Below are 23,332 nucleotides of genomic sequence, written 5' to 3'. Positions count from 1 at the left end.
GGTCAGGAGAATACAATACTCAGAAATCACTTGTTAGCTTTCCCATCTGTTAGCTTTCCACTTTCTGATACAAGTCGTCAAACAACTACTCTTCACGAATCAACTATTCTGGTCTCAACACTCTCTTCGCTTCCCTCCCTAGACCAACCCTTCTCCTTCACTTTGTGACCGAAGCAAGTCTGGAATGACCATTTCTTGGTTTAGGACGGATTTGTACAGATTGATATCTCGAATCAAAGTACTTGATAGACACATTTTTGTGTTTAATTTGATCTCAATACTATATATTGTTGGCACTCGAGTTTGTACTAATTTTGGTGTTTTATGTGTTTGTAGGCACCTTTGGAAAATAAACATTTTTTGGAAAATTCGGCTCGAAAAGTTGGTAAAAGACCCGGAGGACACGTGTTATTCGGACTCTCACCGTTGGATAAGGGGAACCTCAATTACTAAGGGGCACCCCAGGTCACCCCAAAAGGCATCTGCTATTCTCACCCCAGTACAGGATTAGGGGGAGGTCATCTTCTCCATTTGAATTTTGTTTTTGCCGGGAAAATGGAGAACACTTCAAAGATTTTTGATCGAATTGTTGAACTGTTCTAGGGAGATTCAATGGCTGATTTTTGGTAGATAGTTGTGATATGGCCTATTAAACACACTGTGGGCGTTTGGTTCGACCAGAATTGGCTAGAATCAGCTAAACAATTCACGGGTTGAAAACAGGGCAGTTCGTGTATATCACGGGTTTCACGTGATTTGGAGAAGATTCAACGTGTTTTGTGCGTGCATGGAAGACCCTCACAGCATGTTGGAGCGTGAAGGAGTTAAATATGGTAATTTGGAGGATTGAAAATGCGTGAGAAGATGAAACAGGAAAGAAAATATTCCCAGAAATATTTTATTTACTGCCGAGTTAAAGAGAATTATATGGAGTGAATGAGCGAGATTCGATGGGTCTGTTGGCTATAAATAGGTTGCTGGGGTTGAGTATAAAGAGTGTCGAGAGTCTAGGGGGCTGAGGAGAGCCAGAGAAGAAAAAATTCGAGTTTTCCCAAACTCGGTTTCTGCTGCTGCTGATGATGAACATGAAGAAAACGAAGAACGGACCTGCACCAGCAGTCGTTTTTCTACAGTAATAACGACTCACACCTACATCAGGCAGACTTATTTGCTACAGCGTTTGCGACACAGCTGAAGCAGTCTTATTTTGTCACTGAGGGTCGTAGTTCTCTGGTTTGTAACAAATATAATTGTTACAAACCCGGTTTTGTTGTATTTCTCATATTCTCATCATTTGTAAACCATTTTTGAGCATCAATGAAATATTTTGAGAGGTTTTCCAACATGATGAGCGGCTAATTCCCTCGTAACCAAGGCAATGGAGGAAGCTATTCACGCAACATAAATGGGTAACTATTTCATTTAATTATATAATTCACCTAATCGCTGCTTTTGCAGAGTTTTAAATTATTTGAATGATTGTCTTAATTATTTGTTATTAAGTTTGATAGGTTATGCTTGGTTTAATCTCTTGATAATCTATGCTTAAGGTTTACAAATAATATTTGAGAATCTGTATGATTGATAGTGAATTAAAGATAAAAGAGGACTTAAGAATTGAATAGAGTTTTGAAATATTTATCATTCAATTTTGCATAATAGTGGAATCTAGTGTCTTGGTTACCTCTCGCACCGATTGTTAATATTTTTGTATATATAATTTTATCAAATCTTTAAATTTAATCTTCACAAGTCCGAGAGTTTGAACCTCATTAGTACAACATCATCAAAAACATTATCAGTACTCCCTTGCAGTACATTGTTTAGGGTTTAGACTCGTTTCTCACCCACACACTCGAAATTACCAAAATCAGTAGAAACTGCTTTCACCCTCAAACAATTGGCGACCACAGTGGGAGATCAGTCTCTCGGTTGCAATATCAACTTCTAGCTTTCAATTTCGTCTTTCAATTCCAAACTCGATATAGTAGAAATTAAATCCGGGTCAGCAACGAACCCTGAGAACACCCGCGCGGAAACCATCCCTGTTGCTAACGCTCCTCCCAGCGGCATTAACACGCTCCTTCTGGTATTACACCGCTAATCACCAGGGCCAGAGCTGCTGCCACCCCTAACGCTTCTACGCCACCTACTAATCCCTGTAACACAGAAAGTGCTCTTTCAGGTGTTACCCCACCAGTCACTAGGGCCAGAGTTGATGCTGCCGCCCCTAATATTTCATCGAGTATGGCACCTCCGACCATCACTAGGACTACAACTACTCCACCATTAGGACGAGAAACCGAAGGAGCCAGAGGAAGCCGCCCCTACATCACCATTGCTGATTTGATAGAAAGACATGAGGTTCTTGCTAGAGCCCAGACGGACATGGCTTCGAATCAGAAAGAACGTACTTGTCTTTCTGAAGACCCTAACGGAGCGGCTACCACAGGAGCCGCGCCATCCAGAGTCAATGAGGAACACCTCCAATACCCCTGGCGCCGGCACCTCAGTAGGGCATACCTTTGTAGACGAAGAAACTCACGCCAGAACCCCATTGGAGAGAAACCAACCGTCCAATTTCGTCACGCGAGAAGATTTAGAACAAATTCTTCGGAATCGAATCAAAAGTGATGATGTATACATGCATCAGCATCAACCCCCTTATCCGCCTGAAATACAAAGAATTCCTCTTCCAAGAGGATACGCTTCTCCTCAATTCACCTTATACGACGACACCGTGAATGCATGTGAACATATCTCTCGATTTCTGGAGTCCCTATGCGAACAAGAATACAACCACGTCCTCCGTCTGAGGGATTTTTCGAAGTCGCTTACCGGAAGAGCGTACACGTGGTACAACAGCATCACACCAAACACGTGGTTAACCCGTGCCCGGACCGTGAAAACCCGAACCCGGACTGGCTGGTTTCTAAACAAGCCGGGTTCGGGTTGGAGAAATGGTGACCTGTCAAAAAACGGGTTAACCCGGTCCGGCCCGTACAATCACGGGTTAACGGGTTAACCCGCACTTCGTTTTTTCCGGGTGTCACTAATGTCTATACGTGTCTCCTCTCCTGCCAATCTGCCATGCATCCATGGTATAAAAACAAAAAACCCCTACTTACTTCGTCTTCTCCGTCCGCACTTCCCAGCGGAAGCCTCAGTTGTCAGTTCACAGACAAAGTTCTTTCGTCTTCTCCGTCTGCTACTACTTCGATATTGAAGGATTTGAGTCATTTGACTCTTGAGTATTCTCTGTGTAAGCAAGCGGGACTGTGGGTGTGGGAGAAAGACTGAAAGTGAAAGAGGGGAACTGGAAAATCCAATCCGTAAAGGAAAACCCTATTTCTCTTTTATATCTGTAAATCCATGTTTTCAAAACCCTATTCTATTCTATATCTATAAACCCCTTTTCTCATACCCTATTTCTCTTCGTATCTTTAAAATCCCCTTTCTTCAAAACCCTATTTTTGATTTCAATTCTCATCAGGTAATGTTATGGTTTTCGAAAGTTAATTTCTTTTTGTTTTGTTTTCAATTTTTCGGATGTTAGGGATTGAATTTAATTTTTGTTTTTTTTTTGAATGTAGAAGTCCTTCAGGTGCAAATTAATCTTCAGGTAATTTGAATTTCTCCATCACTTTGATTCTATTTGAATTGTTAGAGGTTAATTTCTTCATAGATTTTCCAGTAACTCCTTTCTTCAATTTCTCTGTTAAGGTTTCAATTGAAGTTCCTTTCTTTTTAATATTGTGTGGAAGACCTCCAGCCTCCAGGTGCAGTAATTTCTCAAAGATCTTCAGGTATAACATCTTGATTAAAGATTGGTTTTAATTTAATATTTTCTATGGTTTTAGAATCTTGAATAGCGTTTCATATTTTACTTTCATTCGTGGTTTTATTAGGGATTTGCTTATGTTTTATTAGGAATCTTGGATGGATGTTTTTATTAGCTCAAAGCCTCAAAGGCTCAAACTATGTGGTTTTAATTAGGGATTTGCTTATGTATGTGAATACATGATTGTGCATATTTTATTTTAATTAGAGCATGGATACAGTGTTACAGACACAATTACAGTTGGTTCTTTCTTTACATTTTCATTCATCTCAATTCTCCATTCTCCAATGATTGTATATTTGTAATTTTGTATGATATGTTTGGCAAGACCTAGTGAGTAGTGAGTAGTGACTACTGACTAGTGCTAGTGTGCTACCTCCTACCTTGAAAGAACAAAGTGGGGGTTTATTATGTGAACTTCCTTGCTTGATGTTTCTTTGTTGAGTATCCAACATTCCAAGTCCATGACTGCAAATACATGTACTGTAATAGTTTTGTTGGAATTTCTTCACATGTATGATGTACCTTGTTACTTGTAATTTGCAAATGAGATGTTTTGCTTATATTTTTTGTTTATGCATTTTTCACGTTTCTGAATGACTCTTTGACCTGTTCTTTGTGGCTCCATCAATTCCAGTATGTCAAGTGTACAAGAACAAGAGTTACAAGACCATTATAATGATGTTACGAGTAGTGATGGTGAGGATGATGATGTTGAGATGCTAGATTCTGTGAATGAGTATCCAACTGTTGGTTGTGCACCTGCCTGTCCTGCACCAGTTTCACGTGGAAAGAAAAACAAACTTAGATCCCAAGTTTGGGAATTTTTTAAACTTGTTAAATATAAAGATGGAACAAAGAAGGGAGTGTGCAAGGCTTGTAATGTAGGATATAAATATGAAAGCCAAAAAGGTGGAACCTCAGCCATGAAAAGGCATAAGTGCCCTAACCATCAGTCTATGGACGTAGGGAAGATGATATTATCTGCAAACAATGGCCAGTTGTCTACCCGCGTACGCAAATTTGATCAGATGAAATTACGAGATCTGTTTTCAGCACTACTCATTGCAAGAAATGTTCCATTTGCTTTGGTGGAGTGGAAAGAATTTAGGGATATATGTACTTATTTAAATGAGGATGCCAAACCAATATCAAGGAATACTGGGAAAGCCGATGTAGTAAAGAAACATAAAGCACAAAAAGAAGTTATTCGCAACAGATTGAAACTTGCTCCAGGTATGATTCAAAATTTCAAATCCTAATGACCCATATGTTTTGTTTATACTTTTATGTATGAGTAATTTATTAATATGATGTGCTAATGTGTATGACTCACCCTTACAGGTAGGATATGTCTAACATCAGACATGTGGACTTCTGTAACAAATACTGGATATATAAGCTTAACTTTGCACTATCTTGATCAAGATTGGGTGTTGCAAAAGAAGCTTCTGAATTTCTGTCCTCTTCCACCACCTCATACAGGTAAAGCACTTACTTTTATTTATTTATCTTCAATATAGATTCATGTTAACTTTTCTCCTTTCTACTACCTCAAAACAGGTGAACACCTTTCTGCTAAGTTATTTGCTATGATAGAAGATTGGGGAATTGAAGACAAGGTATCCAACATCACCTTGGATAATACTGCAAATAACGGAGCTTGTGCTGGAATTATGAAGAGTAGACTTGTTGCAAAGAAGATCTTGTTGAACGATGGAAAATTCTTTCATGTGCGTTGTTGTGCTCATATCTTAGCTCTTATTGTAAAAGAAGGACTTAAGAAGATTGATCCAGCCGTGCTTAAGATAAGAGTGTCAGTGAAGTCCCTTAAAAAGTCCCAAGTAAGAAAACAAAAGTTCTTGGACATTGTTGATACTTTAGGAATGTCTGGAATAAAAAGGGGTATTCGTCAAGACGTAAAGACAAGGTGGGATTCCACTTCTATTCTGTTATAACTTATGAAGTTAGATAATTGTATTAATGTTTATTATATACTCACTGAATGTTTGTTTTATACAGGTGGAATTCAACTTATCTTATGTTAGATAGTTGTATCCTGTATAAGCCAGTTTTCTCTCATTTGAAGTTGGTAGATTCGGACTATGAAGACTGTCCAACTGATGAAGAATGGGAACAAATTGAAGTAGACACAAAGTTTCTCAAGGTGTTTCATGATCTCACAAAGATATTTTCTGGTAGTAAGTATCCTACTTCCAATCTGTATTTTGAAAGAATTTGTCAAGTTCAGGTGTTACTAAAGAAAGAAAGTAGAAATGATATTGAATTCATTAGGAACATGGTAAAAGAGATGCAAGCAAAATTTGATAGTTATTGGAAGGAGTTGAGTCCTATATTGGCTATGGCAGTTGTGTTAGATCCTAGATCGAAAATGAATTTTGTGAAATTTACTTACTCCAAGTTGTATCCTGAGGTGAGAGAATTAGAACGTGAAGTTAATAAAGTGCGTAGTAATATGACAGCACTTTTTAATGAGTATTACACCTTGTCAAGTTCAAGAGCTTCCAATAGTTGTGCAACTCAGAATTTGGGTATTCAAAATGGTGGGAATTCTGCTGCCGAAGAAGGGAGTGATTTTTTTTCAGGTAATTTTAAAGCTTACTTAACTCTAATTCATGTTAGTGGTGCCCAGTTATATTCATAGTTCACTCACTTCTAGGTTGTTTCATGCAGGAATATGTTGCAACACAGGAACGTGGTGGTGATGTACTTACTGACTTGTCAGAGTTAGATGAATATCTTGGCGAGTCGTACAGGGGTTGTCTAAATTCACCACTCGACATCCTAAACTATTGGAAGAACCATGAACAACGATTTTCGGTACTTTCAAGAATGGCAGAGGATATTTTGTCAATTCCTATTTGAAATGTCGCTTCAGAATCTGCATTTAGCATTGGAGGAAGGGTAATTGATCGATTTCGCAGTTCCTTATTACCTGAAAATGCTGAGGCGTTGATAACAACTCGTGATTGGGAATATGGAATTGGTAAGAAAATCAGTAATATTTTTTTTAGTTGAATGTCTAAATCTTATATATAACATTGGTTGTTTTTATCCATGTAGGAAAGAAGATATGGATGAGAACAATGGGATTATTAAAGAAGATGTATTAGGATTTGAACCTGATGCAGTGGAGGATGGGGCAGTGGAGGATGTGGAGGAAGTAAGTTCTTATGTGTCTAATTAGTATGCGTACTTCTTCAATATAAAGCGGGGTAATTATGCAAATTCCATGTTTTTGACTCGAATCTTTTCATTTTTTGGTTTATTTTTTCTTGAAATTACATATTCATATTGAATAGTTGGAGCAACTCAAAGATAGACATGGAATATGAGAATGTTTTTTGGACAGACAGTTATTTATCACTTACCAGTGTCTCCAAATATTGCATAGAAAAGAGATTGGAGATGTTTTTTTGGACAGTTAACACTTTTTTTGATTAACCACACAATATATATTTTGTGCAGGAAGTGGTTGTTAATATCTTTATTGTCGCACTTGGTGATACAAATTACAAACAATGGTATTGCTACAGTCTCGGAGGATTTTTTTCTTTGTTGAAAATATCATCATGAACTGATGAAGTACTGTAACTAAAGTATTAAACTACTAATGACTAGTATTTGTGTTCCTTTAATCCTTTAAATGCAAAAGTAGTTTAGTTTTGCAATTTTGAGTTTTTGAATCGAAATATCAAATGAATTAGATGAAATGATGAATGTTAAATTAAGTACTTAGGTTGGGAAGGAGCTTTAGATGGCATGAATGTGGCCGGAAATAGCCCAGAAATCGATTTCTGGCGAGTTGACTCAACAAAAACCAGCTAACCCGTGAGCTCCCGTGAACTCGCAAGCTTTACCCGGGACGGACGCGGGTTGGAGAAATGACCACCCGTGAAGAATTTCAACCCGCAAGCTTAGGCTTGTATTAACCCGTAACCCGCGGGTTGGTCACAAGCCAGCCCCGGCCCGCCCGTTTGCCAGCTCTAAGCCTAAGCGCGCGGTACCAGCACAACGGGCGGCTCCGTCATGGAGGACCGCCGATAAGACTCCCATGCATCGTCATGAAGCTGAAGGAAACGTCCTGGGTTTCACGTTCTCTCGAGGAAGTGATCGAACTCTTAGAGGCATGGATCCAGGATGATGTCATTAGATTACCACCCCCAGACGCCCACCGACCGAGGCAGAGATGGAGCACCCCAAATACTGCCGCTATCACCAGTTTGTTCACCACCCGACCAGCGACATGAAACAGACTAAAACATATCTTCAAGGAGAAGGTAGAGGCAGGGGAACTTCAGCTGGGAAATGAGGGAGTACATAGAGATCCACTTCCAGTCAGAAATTGCGGGATCTCTGGGGACTCTGTGCACGAAATTGTACAATCCATGATGCAACATGTGTGCGAAATTATCTACCTTTACAAGAAGCAGCGTCAAGACATCTTCACGGCCCTCAATCGTGTTGTGTCGGGCAAACGACTTTTTCCAGTTACGAAACCTATGCCAGAATCCCCGGATCTTTTAGGAGACAACGCTGAAAAACACAACTGGGGACTGCTAACCACGACCTACCTAAGGGGCACTGAGCTTGACAAATCATTGATCGATGCAGCCTCTGACTTCAATATCATTACCATCAAGACTCTAAGAGCTGCAGGAATTTTGAAGCAAGAGGCTACCCACTACCAAACCACGGTCAAGAATTCGGAAGGAGAAGCAATGAACGCATACAACTACATTAACCTCGAAATCAAGGTGGGAGACGTTATAACGCATAACAAATTCCATATTATCAATGAACTAGGTTATGACATGATCCTGGGGCGCTCGTGGGTATTTGACAATGAAGAAAACTTGGGAGCATCCCCTCTTCCAGTGTCGACACCCGAAAGAGTTTCCAACAAACCGTCCAACCTGCTGCTGTATCAACAACTTACCAATGGATCTCGATCACCCGGAGAATGCCCGCTGGCGCTTGCTCATAGATTCCAAACACAAGTAAGCCTGGTCAAACAACCTTCTCTACAACCAGTCACTTATTCTCTTATCCCGTCATGGGGACTTGGTCCGATTATCAGTACGGACATTGTTAAGAGATGTGAGTGGGACGCTGGGCCTTTCAAGTGCTTCACCAAGGATTTTGAAGATGCAATCGAAGATGACAAGACCAAGAGTCAAGCGGTTACACGACGCCCAAAGTTTCAAATTGGAGACATGGTAGTCAAGGCAACCTCATTTCAAGGCGGAAACATAACGGTGAAGATAGCTGTTCGGACTGATTCATTGTTTCTTCAAAAGAACTACAACATAAGCAAATTTGATTTGAAGAAAATCGAGACTACCAATTAACGAAAATTTCCAGGAACCATATCTATCACCATTGATATCTTGAACAATATCAATTGATGTATTACCTTCGTAAGGATTCACCAGATCTACCACTGAGGAATCCATTTCACCCACATTTTTATTTTCCATGATAAAAATTGATTTAACCTGGAAAAAAATAACAACTACCAAGGATAGAGCAATATAACTTCAATCATTAGAGAAGTTTGTAAGAAAACCACCTGAATTAATAAAGTTTAGTACCCAGAAAACGATGAAGATGAAGGAAAAATTTGACTGAGTCGATCACCGATTTGCAGAGCTCCGAGTCAGCCAAGTCGTTTGAGCATATCAACTATCAACAATAAAAAAAAAACTGATAGGTTAAAACTACAATTGAAAAAATATCGTTTGTACATGGAAAATCCGTTTTGTGGTAATGGTTTATTGTAAAGAATAGAAACCCATGCTTCGTTATTGTACAATAGCATGTTAGATGGTGAATGCTTTGCTTTAGTGATCATCGCCATTTTTTAGAATTGGTGAGAGAAAAATACACCATTTTTTAAGAAACTTTCATAATTTATATAATTAGGTGAAATCTCTTTCTTTGCCTTCGTTTAAATTCTTCTTTGGGATCAAGAATCTTTTAGTAGTATTGTTGGAGGGAAACTAAATTGTATAGTTATTTTAGTTTTCTATTTTTGATTTGATTGACTAACGATATAGTTATCCTTGATAGATCAAACTTGTTTATCCTAAGTTCCTTCCCTTCTGATATGAGTCCATTCAACTTTGTTCGAGAATTAACTATTGCAGTTTTAGTGATTCAAGCTATATTGATAAAACTCTTGATCAAGCAAAGTTAACAATTTTCGTTATGTATGTGTTGATCATTAGTAGTAATAAATTTGTTTGTGCAATGGTTAATTTGAAGATTGAAGATCTTTGGTTTTATGGTTTCTGATCATTGTGATTCTTCCTACACGCTTGATTCTCTGGGATCCAAACATTTGAACACTTTAGAATAGTTGTAAAGATCGAACAAACTGTCTAGTTGCTTCTCCCCGTAGAGTCGCATGGACGGAGCTTGTTCACTGAGATCGATTATTTCGATAATGTTCGTTTTAATTTTTTCTTTGAAAAAATGAGTTTATATTGATTGAACAAAAGATCATTCTGTTAGAGCATTGCTCGGTTGAACCCACCAAGCGTTGGTATGTCAAGTTTGGTTGTCATATTTTAGTGAATCAAAACTCATGTTAAGAGTTGCTTGATTATGTACTAGAGTCAACTTCGTATAGGTTAGCTTGAAAGTATTAGGATATGAGACATTACAAGTATTGCGAAGTCTTGAAGATGTGAAGAAGCAAGGAGCTACAACGACAATAATCATCCTCCCACTTGAGGTTAGTGATATTTAACTTGAACTGTTTAATTCCCTAACGTATCTTTCAAGTTGTGCATATTGAAAACATAACTGCGAAGCATATTTGAACTCTAGATAGACATAGTATTAAGGAATACAATACAAGGTTTATTTTTTAACCATTAAACTTTGTAGATAAGACATCGCCATAATCATTTGAATGATATTGTGATTATGTATGGGTATGAGGTGAGGATTTCATCCTAGGGAACAATGTTTACATGTGTTCTAAGGAAGTAAGTTCATAAAGTTGTTTGTGGACCGAAAAGGAAATTGCCAGGTGTTATTGGTTTTGTTATTAAGTACCTATCTTATGAAAAACCAATATGTGTGATAGAGTATAACCCCTAACAACTTGTTATGTTCTTGGTAGAACTATTCACAAAGGCCTGACTTATGTATTGGTATAAAATTTATTAGTAAAACCGATCTTAAGTAATCACCTGTGGTATGATCGGATTTTGTATGTATGACCAATTAAAAGGAAAGGGTAACCGATCCTTGAAAGGGGTGCAGTAATCAAAGGGAACCGATCCTTGTATGGGGTGCATCAAGGTTTATAGCAGAAAGGGGAACCGATCCTATGAACATGTGCAACACGTTTTTATGCAAAGTGGAACCGGTCCTATGGATATGTGCAACACATATAAGTTAGATACCATATATATGTGGGGAACCGATCCTAGTACCTAGTCAACCGAACTTTTGGAAAGCTAGTGTGACTATGCACAGTACTCACATGGAGGTAAAACCGAAACTTGTTTTGGTAGAACGTAAACCCATGATTATGATTGAATGTTGGTTTGATCAATCACATAGTTCTTGAAAGTCAGATGAACCAATTCTAAACTTGTTTGGAAGTGTGGAAAATCGGTTTCAAGTTTGTAAGTGTGAAAGAGAACTTACAAAGTAAAGATGTCAAAACTTTGAATACGTGCTGTGAATGTTTATTTCTTTAATTGTTCTAAGATATTCCTTAACGGCTAAGGGAAGAGAATCCCAGGATCGAAACATAAGTAAGTCAAGAATCTTTTAATTAAGGTTATTAATTTCATTTTTTAGGAAAATTACAGAATTAGTAATGTGCATTTACTAATTAGATTTTTCGAGAGATTTCGATCGTTATTTTTGGACAGAGCATTTCCAGGAATTATGAAAACCGAATATGTGCTTTAATGAATACCTTGAGAATATTTTCGGTTTTGTAAATTCCTTGGGGTCCAAACTTCCTTGTCTATAAATACTCGAAGTTTGCCTTTCTAGCAAACTAATCCTTCGTAACAATAGATTTACTCTTTTGTTGTTGTTACTGGTGTAGCCGCCTATTCGGAGAGCAGAGTAACCTAATTAGGCGAAATCTCTTACGGCCGCTCAGTTTAAAGTCTTCTTTGGGATTGAGAAGCTCTAGCGAGTACCGTTGGTGGGAAACTAGATAATTGCGGTTTATCTTTTGTTTTCGCTTGATTTGATTGACTAACAGTGGTTGAAATCTGATTGCACCTAGTTTGTTTATTCTTGAGAATCTTCTCTTCTGATATAAGATTCACTCAAACTAGTTCAGAGTTTCGACAGGGATCTTTAGACTGTTGTTAGTTCTAAAGACGATCTTGTGATAATCCATTGTTAACAGACTTCGTTCTGTGCATGATTGATCACAAGAGATTCAAGTGATTGTGTGCAGTTTTTTATTGAAGATTTAAGAAGATTTGAAGTCAAAGAAGATATTGAAGATCTGACTTGGGTTTTATAATCTTTGGTGTGCACAATACTTGTTTCGGTAAAAGAGGATCCAATTAATAATCGATTTATCCTTGTGGTAGATTGGATTGATTAATTGAGTAGATCAGCATCAACACGATTCTTCGGATTAAAGGTGTTGTTGGCTTAATCTTAAAAGATTATCTTTGGGTGATTGAACATAAGATAAATCTAAGGACCCTACGAAGGAGTTTATATTAAGATAAACGGAAGAGCCATTGTCCGACTCATATCACTTGGTTGAATAGAGTTGATACCAAAGATATTTTTTGTTCCTTTACAGTTTGGAATACGAAACAAAGGAATTTTTCCAAGTACGTGACTTATTTATAAGTTGGAGGTGTGGGAATACAAAAGGAACTAGGTGAACTATAGGGTTAGTTACTTGGTCTCAACTATACGAAGTTAGTGTAATTTTGTGTAGCGTCTTAATCCTGAGAGTATTCAATTCTGGACTAGGTCCCGGAGTTTTTATGCGTTTGCCGTTTCCTCGTGAACAAAATCTTGATGTGTCATTTACTTTTATATTCCGCATTATAATTGTTTTATTATAATTAAAGTAAATTACACAAACGTTAATTCCTATTTACTTGATAAGCAATCCTATTGTGTTAGGTTAAGTCCGAACCATTGTATCAAGTAAACATACTTCGTTGTTGTATTGTCTCGATCTAGTATCCATAGACGATCACACGAAGTGTGAACCGATTAGTTGTATTGTGTCGACTCAGTCCATAGACAATCACTTTCGGATAAAGGACTTATAGGTAGGAAAAGTTTTAGCTTGAGGTATATTTGGGTACCCTCACCTTTTCAATTGGTATCAGAGCAGGAAAACACGAAAATATATAACAATATGTGTTGGTGCGATCCAACCTATAAGAATGAATCCAAAGGATGATTCAGTTAACGTAAGTCAAGATGATAAGTCCGATATTGAAGATAACACACTGTGTAAATCTACTGATCAAGCTGATCTCTACAATGTAGACTCTGGTGATTGGCAAACATTCCTTCAAAAGGAACTTTATGATATTTCTGAAGATGGTGATTCAGAAATTGATCAAGATGTTGAAGAAGATCTATCTGAATACTCTTCACTACTAGAGGCTGTCTCTACAAAGAAACTATCTTCTTCAAATGTGATTGGACTTCTTGCTCCTCTCCGCAGAGAAAACAGAAAACTGAGAAAAGTCTTTTCTGGCTTATTCTATGGATATCATACCTCCAGATATCTTCTTAAAGACTACAAATAAAGTCTTCACTCAAAAACCCTTGAGTTTGAGAATCTCAACAGGAAACATTTCTTGTTGAATAAAAAACTTCTTGAGACAGAAGCATTGATTAATTCTAAACATACAACAAGTAATGTTCAACATGAGTCTGATTCTGTGAAAGGAAATCCTCTTGAAGATCAACTAGCTGAGGCTCTTGAAAAAATCAAGATGCTAGATGAAAAAGTTGTGAGGCTGAGAAGACTTAATGATAGCACATTTAACTTATCTTCCATGTTAGACTCAGGTAGATATCATGGTGACAAACGAGGTTTAGGATGTGATGGAATTGATACTTCATCAATCAACAAAGAAGTAAAATTCGTAAAGGTTTTCTGTCTTCCTACTCCTGAAGATCCACCGGTACAAGTATATGTTTCACCTAAGTGCTCAAGTGAGACTCCACCAGAAAAGGTTTCCAAATACAAACAGAAGAAGAGTCCAACTAATAAACAGTATCCTGACCGAAATTCTCATAAAGGTAAGCCTAAAAACTACACGCCTTTCAATAAGCATTGTTTTCATTGTAGAGAAAAAGGTCATAAGCAAAGGGACTGTATGGTTCGAAAGATGCAGAATGCTCTATCATATGTCTCAAAAGAGTTAGATAACTTCCTTTTAAAAAAACTCTCAGATCAACGTTGTCCGATGAGACAAACGAAATTTTACAAAAATTCAAAATCATATTCAAAAAGAAACAATCCTAAGAGGAGAAATAATGTAAAGGGTAATACCTCTTTCAATAAGGATATGAGATCTGATGTTTCAAGCTGGAAAGATGCAATGTCTCTAGAAATAAAGAACATTCATTCAAAATCTACCTACAAATTGATACCAAAATTTGAAAAGGTATCAAAAGGAAAGTCATCTAGAACAAAGTCCAAAAGGGACAATCCTGTTTTAATCCTAAACAAAGATGACTATGAAAGTCTAGTAGTTAGACTCAAACAGGATCTAAAGATATCCAGTGATATCAATATGAAAATATCTTTTGATGATTTACTACAAAGTAGAAAAACAAGAGAGGGACCAAACAGGGTTCCAAAATAAAACTATAGTAATTGTTTCCTCCCTTCTATAAGGAAAGTGTTATTCTTCGGAATCAAAAAAGAAAAACTTTACTTTTTGGTCTAAATCAAGGAATATAAGTAGGTCCGATTTTAGCCACCTTGTAATATTGTATTACAATGCTTTCACCTCTTGAAGAAAATAAGGAAGACTTGACAGAAGAAGTTTCGAAAATAATTAGCTCTTGTATTATCTTGCCTTGTTCAAAAATTCTTTACATAATTCCTTTCATGGTAGATGAAAAAGAACAGTGTGATGTTATCTGTGGAAAAGATTGAAAGGACTCTTGAGTCTAGCTGCACATATTATGAGAAAAGAATTTATGGAATCTGTTCCGATTATTGTTCCTTTCCTATCAAGACCACACTCTCAACAATTTTTGCTCAAAATTTGTTTGAGGGAACAATAGAACTCATTGGAAGAAGAGATTTTCTCAAGGATGATCTTCTTTATGCTAAGTAAAATATCGCTGGATACAAAGAATCTATCGCAAAATATAGATGGCCTGGAGACCTTGGAGAGTTGAAAAGAAATTTAGATTTCTCTAAAGAAGAAGAAACAAAAATTGAGATTCTTCTAAAAGAATTCTCTAGTAAAGCATGCAATGCAAAGATGAAAATGGATTCTTATTTGAAACTAGGTTATTTTATGTAAAGCCTATTATGAATAAAACTATTATGAATAAAACTATTATGAATAAAATTATTTAATTAGTAATTTTTCTTGTGATAGTTTTCGGTTTACATAGCCTGTGGTTAATAGATTTTATCTTATTGCTATGTATGTTTATGGGATGTTTGATTTCGGTTATACTACCTAAATATTCGATCTCATATATTGTGAACCCTTATGGTTTGGGTGATTTTTTGATTTAGCGGGATTAAGTTCTATCCCTAGTAGGTAGGCTTTATCAAAGGATCTTGAGGGGTTCTGGTAGAAACAATATGTTGAATCGGTTTTGGTTTAGCATAAAAGCATATGTGTTTCGACGATTTTCAACTTTTGCTTGCAATTGTTAAAACCGGTTTTCAACCTTTCTCTGGTAAAGGTTGAGGTGTGTTGTTATTCTTTTGTTTATGCATAAGGATGACAACATGGTGATATTTCGATATCAATTTTCCCTGGACGAAGATGCTATCATATTGGAGAAGTGGATGCGAAATTTGAGGTAACAATCTTGTTAGTTAATTGTTTTTCTATTTAAGAAAAGCCTGAGTTTATATATATATGTTTGTTGCTTTTGCTTAACAAAATTTCAGTTCAATTGATATTTATTCCATGATGTGTGTATGGATGTGTGATTCAATTGGTTCCGGTTAAGAAAAACTATTGTTATCTTGCTTTATTGTGTGATATCAATTGTTTAGGCTTACAAATTTTCGGTACAATTGATGTGTGTGTGATTCAATTGGTTCCGGTTAAGAAAAACTATTGTTATCTTGATTTTGTATGGTATCAATTGTTTAGGCTTACAAAATTACGGTGCAATTTCTGTGCTTTTAATGTCTATGTTGTTTCAATTGCTTCCGGTTGAGGTGAATAATTATGCAAGTTGATTTATTTTGGTTTGTATAAATTATTTATGGCTTAACGAAATAATTTTTGTACGGGATGAGTTGTTTAGTCCAATTCGATTCCGGATAAAAAACTAAGTTAATTCTGATCTTAGTTTGTCTTATCAAAGTGAGGTTTCGGTTATTCAAGTCTAATAGAATGCCTAAACAAGGAATGCTAGTTAACTAACCTAGTACTTGTCTTGTTTAAAATTGAAAGGTCTAAGTTTATGGATAATTATAACCTGATGAGAAAAATGGATTTTATCTTTATTTTGGTCTTATCGAATTAAGCGGTTGTTTTTGAACAATCGGTTTAGCGAAGGGACTAATGTGCTTAGTTGTTTTTTGGTTTGCTAAAATAAATTGGAAAAATTGTTTCGGACAATTGTTTCCTTGGTAACATATCAAAATAAGACAACTTATAGTTTCGGTTTTGACTTTGGTTATCAGAACGTGATGTGTGGAACCCTCGTGTCTAACTCTACAGGTTTGCAAGTCTATTCTGAGATTTGTAAGATTCTTTTCGTGTTGTCCTTTATTTTTTCGTTTCTTTGTCATTTTTGTGACAAAAGGGGGGAGAAATATATGGAGTAAACAGGTGATGCTGGCATTGATTTTATATTGATTGGCATCGCTAGGGAAAAGAACAATGGTACTTGAATGTTTTATCTAACAAAAGAGTGAAAGCACAGACTAAGGGGGAGTGACATGTCATATAAATTGGTATAAAAAAGACGTGCGGATTGAATATCTACCTATGTTTCTTAGGGGGAGTATTAGCTTTGTTATTATAATGTCAACAACGGTATTTTCAAGGATTGAATATAAGCAATTTTACTGTGATGTTGAATCGGGAATCAAGCGGATTGTAATGAATTCTTGTAATTTGTTTATCCATATGATGTAAGAATTTTGTCACTAAAATTGACAAAGGGGGATATTGTTAGAGCATTGATCGGTTGAACCCACCAAGCGTTGGTATGTCAAGTTTGGTTGCCATATTTTAGTGAATCAAAACTCATGTTAAAAGTCGCTTGATTATGTACTAGAGTCAACTTCGTATAGGTTAGCTTGAAAGTATTAGGATATGAGACATTACAAGTATTGCGAAGTCTTGAAGATATGAAGAAGCAAGGAGCTACAACGACAACAATCATCCTTCCACTCGAGGTTAGTGATATTTGACTTGTACTGTTTCATTCCCTAACGTATATTTCAAGTCGTGTATATTGAAAACATAACTGCGAAGCATATTTGAACTCTAGATAGACATAGAATTAAGGAATACAATACGAGGTTTATTACTTAACCATTAAACTTTGTAGATAAGACATTTCCATAATCATTTGAATGCTATTGTGATTATGTATGGGAATGAGGTGAGGATTTCATCCTAGGGAACAATGTTTACATGTGTTCTAAGGAAGTAAGTTCATAAACTTGTTTGTGGACCGAAAAGGAAATTTCCAGGTGTTATTGGTTTTGTTATTCATTTCATATCTTATGAACAACCAATATGTGTGATAGAGTATAACCGCTCACAACTTGTTGTGTTCTTGGTAGAACTATTCACAAAGGCCTGACTTATGTATTGGTATAACTTTTATTAGTAAAACCGATATTAAGTAATCATCTGTGGTATGATCCGATTTTGTATGTATGACCAATTAAAAGGAAATGGGAACCTATCCTTGTAAGCGGTGCAGTACATCAAAGGGAACCGATCCTTGTATGGGGTGCAGCAAGGTTTATAGCAGAAAGGGGAACCGATCCTATGGACATGTGCAACACGTTTTTAGGAAAAGGGGAACCGATCCTATAGACATGTGCAACACATATAAGTTAGATACCATATATATGTGGGGAACGGATCCTAGTACCTAGTCAACCTAATTTTTGGAAAGCTAGTGTGACTATGCACTGTACTCACATGGAGGTAGAACCGAAACTTGTTTTGTTAGAACCGTAAACCCATAATTATGATTGAATGTTGGTTTGATCAATAACATAGTTCTTGAAAGTCAGATGAACCAATTCTAAACTTGTTTGGAAGTGTGGAAAATCGGTTTCAAGGTTGTAAGTGTGAAAGAGAACTTACAAAGTAAAGATGTCACAAACTTTGAACACGTGCTGTGAATGTTTATTTCTTTAATTGTTCAAAGATATTCCTTCTAAGGGGAAAGAATCCCAGGATCGAAACATAAGTAAGTTAAGAATCTTTTAATTAAGGTTATTAATTTCATTTTGTAGGGAAATTACAGAATTAGTAATGTGCATTTACTAATTAGATTTTCCGAGAGATTTCGATCGTTATTTTTGGACAGAGCATTTCCAGGAATTATGAAAACCGAATCTGTGCTTTAATGAATATCTTGAGAATATTTTTGAAAATGCGGGGGTCTAACAACACCACCCAATATTTCGCTTAGCAATCTGTATGGACAAACTCGAATATACTTTTAAGAGAATCAACTAGACTCAATCAATTAAAAGAACATCAACGAGTTTATATCTCTCTCTCTTGATTTGATTTCCTCAAACAGAAACTGCGAGTACTAATCAAATACAAGGAATAACTTGGATGGTACCAAAGACCAATATCCAAGGATCAATCAATGACAATCAACAACCAAAGGTTGGATTACTCTAATTGATGATCTAGCGCACAACCTGTATTATTTCAATTATAAAGAGAAAACAATATACTGCGGAAACAGAAATAACACAGACACCAGAAATTTTGTTAACGAGGAAACCGCAAATGCAGGAAAACCCCGGGACCTAGTCCAGATTGAACACACACTGTATTAAGTCGCTACAGACACTAGCCTACTCCAAGCTAACTTCGGTCTGGATTGTAGATGAACCCCAATCAGTCTCCCACTGATCCAAGGTATAGTTGTACTCCCTACGCCTCTGATCCCAGCAGGATACTGCGCACTTGATTCCCTTAGCTGATCTCACCCACAACTAAGAGTTTCTACGACCCAAAATCGCAAGCTTTAGCAATAAACAAATCTGTCTCACACAGACAAGTATATCAAAGGATCAATCTGTCTCCCACAGAAAAATCCTAAAGTTTTTGTTTCATCTTTTGATAATAATCAAGGTGAACAGGAACCAATTGATAATCCGGTCTTATATTCCTGAAGAACAGCCTAGATAAATCAATCACCTCACAACAATCTTAATCGCATTGTAGCGAAACAAGATGTTGCGGAATCACAAACAATGAGACGAAGATGTTTGTGATTACTTTTTATATCTTTCCTATCGGAGATATCAATCTCAAGCCAATAAATCTGATTGTACTCGTACGATAGAAGATCCAAGATCAGATCACATAACTACGATAAAAGTAGTATCGGTCTGGCTTCACAATCCCAATGAAGTCTTTAAGTTGTTAATTTGGTTTTAAAAGAATAAAACCAAAGGTTAAAGGAGAAACGCCTCTAGCATGCAAACTAGTATCACACGTGAAGTGTGGGGATTAGTTTTGCACAATACTAGATGTCCCCTTATATAATCTTTCAAATCAGGGTTTCGCCTTGGTCATAAAGCAAACAATATCCACCGTTAGATGAAAACCTGATTTAGATTCAAGCTAATACTTCTCAACCGTTAGATCAAAAACTTAGCTTGTTATACACAAATGAAATACACGCTTCTAGGTTTTTTAACCGTACCCAAACGTGTACATTGTTGGTTCAACAATAGGTAACCAAAAGGTTAGCCATATGAGCATTTCATACCAACCATATTCTTCTTCACCATAAGTAGTTCAAATGACTCAATTGAACTAGTTAGAGAGTTGTTCAATTGCAAGGAAATCTTATGTACTACACAAGACACAATTGAATCAAAGATGATTTGATTCACTCGAATCGATTCATGAACTTTATAGACACGGTTTGCAAATTGCATTCCTTAGTCTTTATAAGTTTAAGTTCAGAAATCATCTTCAGATATATAACCTTCTTAAGTTCGCACACTAGGTTCGCGGACTTAAGCAACCGGGAAGAGTTTACAAACTCCAGCAGAAAATTTCGGGAAAGACTTTCCGCTGGTTCGCGGACTGGTACTCACGCAAAAAGTTTGTCAACTCCAGAAGAATTTCTCGAGATGAGAAGTTCGGCATTTCGCGGACTGAGTTCGCAGACTTGGCAACAAGCCATTCTTCCGTCTTCTCTTGATCACTAAAGTTCGCAAACTTTGGTTCAAGGAATATGACTTATGCACATATTTGTTTCCACAAAAATACTTATGTCCATCATTGTTTATGTAATATAAACTCTCATTCCAACCATTGAAACATTCTTAGAGGACGTTATATAGTTGTTACACCATTTATCGTCAAAGCAATTTTCAAAGTGATTCAAATATATCATGACTTTCGTCACTAAGTAAAGATAAACATGGTCGAAGTGAAACGCTCACCAACATATTTCGAGATATAGATAGGCGAGGTATACTCGGATCGAAATACCAAATCTATATAATCTAAGTCTATATATAGCATGCGACTTTTTGTCTCAAGAAGTAGGAGATAGAGTAGATAGACTTTTGAGTGACAGATAAGTTCAAGTCTTCGCATACCTTTTTGTCGAGAAGTTCCACCGGTTCTTTGAGTAGTTCTTATTCTTGTATGATGAATCGGCATGAAGTCTTTGAGCTCAACTACACTTTCTATCCTAGTCCGAGACTTAGCTATAATATACTAGGAATCAAGACTTAGAGTTTTGATCATTAACGCTGACAAACATGCTTGGGATAGCAACGCATGCGAGTTCGACCGAGAAATGCTCTAACAATTTTCGGTTTTGGAAATTCCTTGGTGTCCAAACTTCCTTGTCTATAAATACTCGAAGTTTGTCTTTCTAGCAAACTAAGCCTTCATAACAACAGATTTACTCTTTTGTTGTTGTTACTGGTGTAGCCGCCTATTCGGAGAGGAGAATAACCTAATTAGGCGAAATGTCTTACGTCCGCTCAGTTTAAAGTCTTCTTTGGGATTGAGAATCTCTAGCATGTACCGTTGGTGGGAAACTAGATAATTGCAGTTTATCTTTTGTTTTCGATTGATTTGATTGATTAACGGTGGTTGAAAACTGATTGCACCTAGTTTATTTATTCTTGAGAATCTTCTCTTCTGATATAAGATTCACTCAAACTAGTTCAGAGTTTGGACAGGGATCTTTAGTCTGTTGTTAATTCTAAAGACGATATTGTGATCATCCATTGTTAACAAACTCCGTTCTGTGCGTGATTGATCACAATAGATTCAAGTGATTGTGTGCGGGTTTTTTATTGAAGATTTAAGAAGATTTCAAGACAAAGAAGATATCGAAGATATTACTTGGGTTTTATAATCTTTGGTGTGCACAATACTTGTTTCGGTAAAAGAGGATCCAATTAATAATCGGTTTATCCTTGTGGTAGATTGGATTGATTAATTGAGTAGATCAGCATCAACAGAATTCTTCGGATTAAAGGTGTTGTTGGCTTAATCTTAAACGATTACCTTTGGGTGATTGAACATAAGATAGATCTAAGGACCTGACGAAGGAGTTTATGTTGAGATAAGCGGAAGAGCCTTTGTCCGACTGATATCACTTGGTTGAATTGAGTTGATACCAAACAGATTTGTTGTTCCTTTACTTTTTGGAATGAACCAAAGGAATTGTTCCAAGTACGTGACTTATTTATAAGTTGGAGGCTTGGGAATACAGAAGGAACTAGGTGAACTATAGGGTTAGTTAATTGGTCTCAACTATACGAAGTTAGTGTAATTTTGTGTAGCGGCTTAATCCTGAGAGTATTCAATTCTGGACTAGGTCCCGGGGTTTTTCTGCATTTGCGGTTTCCTCGTTAACAAAATCTTGCCGTGTAATTTACTTTATATTCCGCATTATAATTGTTTTATTATAAATAAAGTAAATTACACAAACGTTAATTCCTATTTACTTGATAAGCAATCCTATTGTGTTTGGTTAAGTCCGAACCTTTGTATCAAGTAAACATACTTCGTTGTTGTATTGTCTCGACCTAGTATCCATAGACAATCACACGAAGTATGAGCCTATTAGTTGTATTTTCTCGACTTAGTCCATACACAATCACTTTCGGAGAAATGACTTATAGGAAGGAAAAGTTTTAGCTTGAGGTATATTTGTGTACCCTCGCCTTTTCACCTTCAATACGAGAAAAAAACGAATTTTAATGGAGAAAAAATATGAGTTTCACACTAATGAATGAGCAAATATAGTTCCAGTAAGATATGCGGAGGCAGTCAAACATAATGCACGTGATAATATGATAGAAGATGCCAAATAACAAAGATAGCAAGAATTATAATTAATTGTTGATAATAGGAAACAACACCTAGAGTTCACGTCCCCAACTCCCTTAATCCATTCACTGCTCATTGCAATTCTTAAAAACCCACCTTCACCCCATTTTGTACCCCTTGAATCTTTAATTACGAAGTATCTAGTGTTATCTTGTATGCCCCATACTATGTTACACACCAAATATATCATATAACCGTTAGATAACCTATACAGACTCTAGTGACCACAAATGATTTCCTTTTTGTTTAGCATACTCAGTATAAGTGACAAGATAATAGACGCTAAAAAGACGAGGGTACCCAAATATACCTCAATCTAAAACTTTTCCTATCGATAAGTCTTTTCTCCGAAAGTGATTGTCTATGGACTGAGTCGAGACAATACAACTAATCGGTTCACACTTCGTGTGATCGTCTATGGATATGAGATCGAGACAATACAACACAAAGTATGTTTACTTGATAAAAAGGTTCGGACTTAACCAAACACAATAAGATCACGTCCGAGATAATTCAGAGCAACAAAAAACTAATTGGAACTAATTTAGAGGTATACCTGGTCATTTTCAGCCACTGGTTCTTCACTTTGTTAGTTAATTTATTCAATTGATTGAGATTGACCATCACTTTGGGTTAAAACCTCTCTACCATCTAACAAATACTCCATATACGGATCTACATCAAGAGGAACGTAGTATTTGTTTTC

General features: G+C 36.6%; 1 protein-coding gene across 1 annotated transcript; it reads left to right on the top strand.

The window, feature by feature from the left end:
* The first annotated feature begins 2,388 nt into the window (after positions 1-2,388).
* Positions 2,389-6,727, top strand: LOC113305204 (zinc finger BED domain-containing protein DAYSLEEPER-like). Its single transcript, XM_026554289.1, has 8 exons — positions 2,389-2,410; positions 3,594-3,622; positions 3,724-3,806; positions 4,479-4,960; positions 5,186-5,326; positions 5,600-5,771; positions 5,864-6,479; positions 6,536-6,727. Exons 1-8 carry the CDS (start codon positions 2,389-2,391, stop codon positions 6,725-6,727), a joined length of 1,737 nt encoding a protein of 578 aa, XP_026410074.1.
* The last annotated feature ends 16,605 nt before the right edge of the window (positions 6,728-23,332 follow it).

The sequence above is a fragment of the Papaver somniferum genome, chromosome 8 (genome assembly GCF_003573695.1).
Source record: "Papaver somniferum cultivar HN1 chromosome 8, ASM357369v1, whole genome shotgun sequence".
Classification (NCBI taxonomy): Eukaryota; Viridiplantae; Streptophyta; class Magnoliopsida; order Ranunculales; family Papaveraceae; genus Papaver; species Papaver somniferum.
Note: the sequence above shows the minus strand (reverse complement) of the source record. Positions and strands in the feature narration are given on the sequence as shown.

Bases quoted from the DNA above. Each gene is read 5' to 3' on its own strand.
- LOC113305204 (XM_026554289.1), top strand. From the start codon at position 2,389: ATGGCTTCGAATCAGAAAGAAC. The intron at 3,623-3,723 runs GTAATTTGAATT...TTCTCTGTTAAG, and splicing joins AGGTGCAAATTAATCTTCAG to GTTTCAATTGAAGTTCCTTT. The intron at 5,327-5,599 runs GTAAAGCACTTA...CTCATATCTTAG, and splicing joins TCTTCCACCACCTCATACAG to CTCTTATTGTAAAAGAAGGA.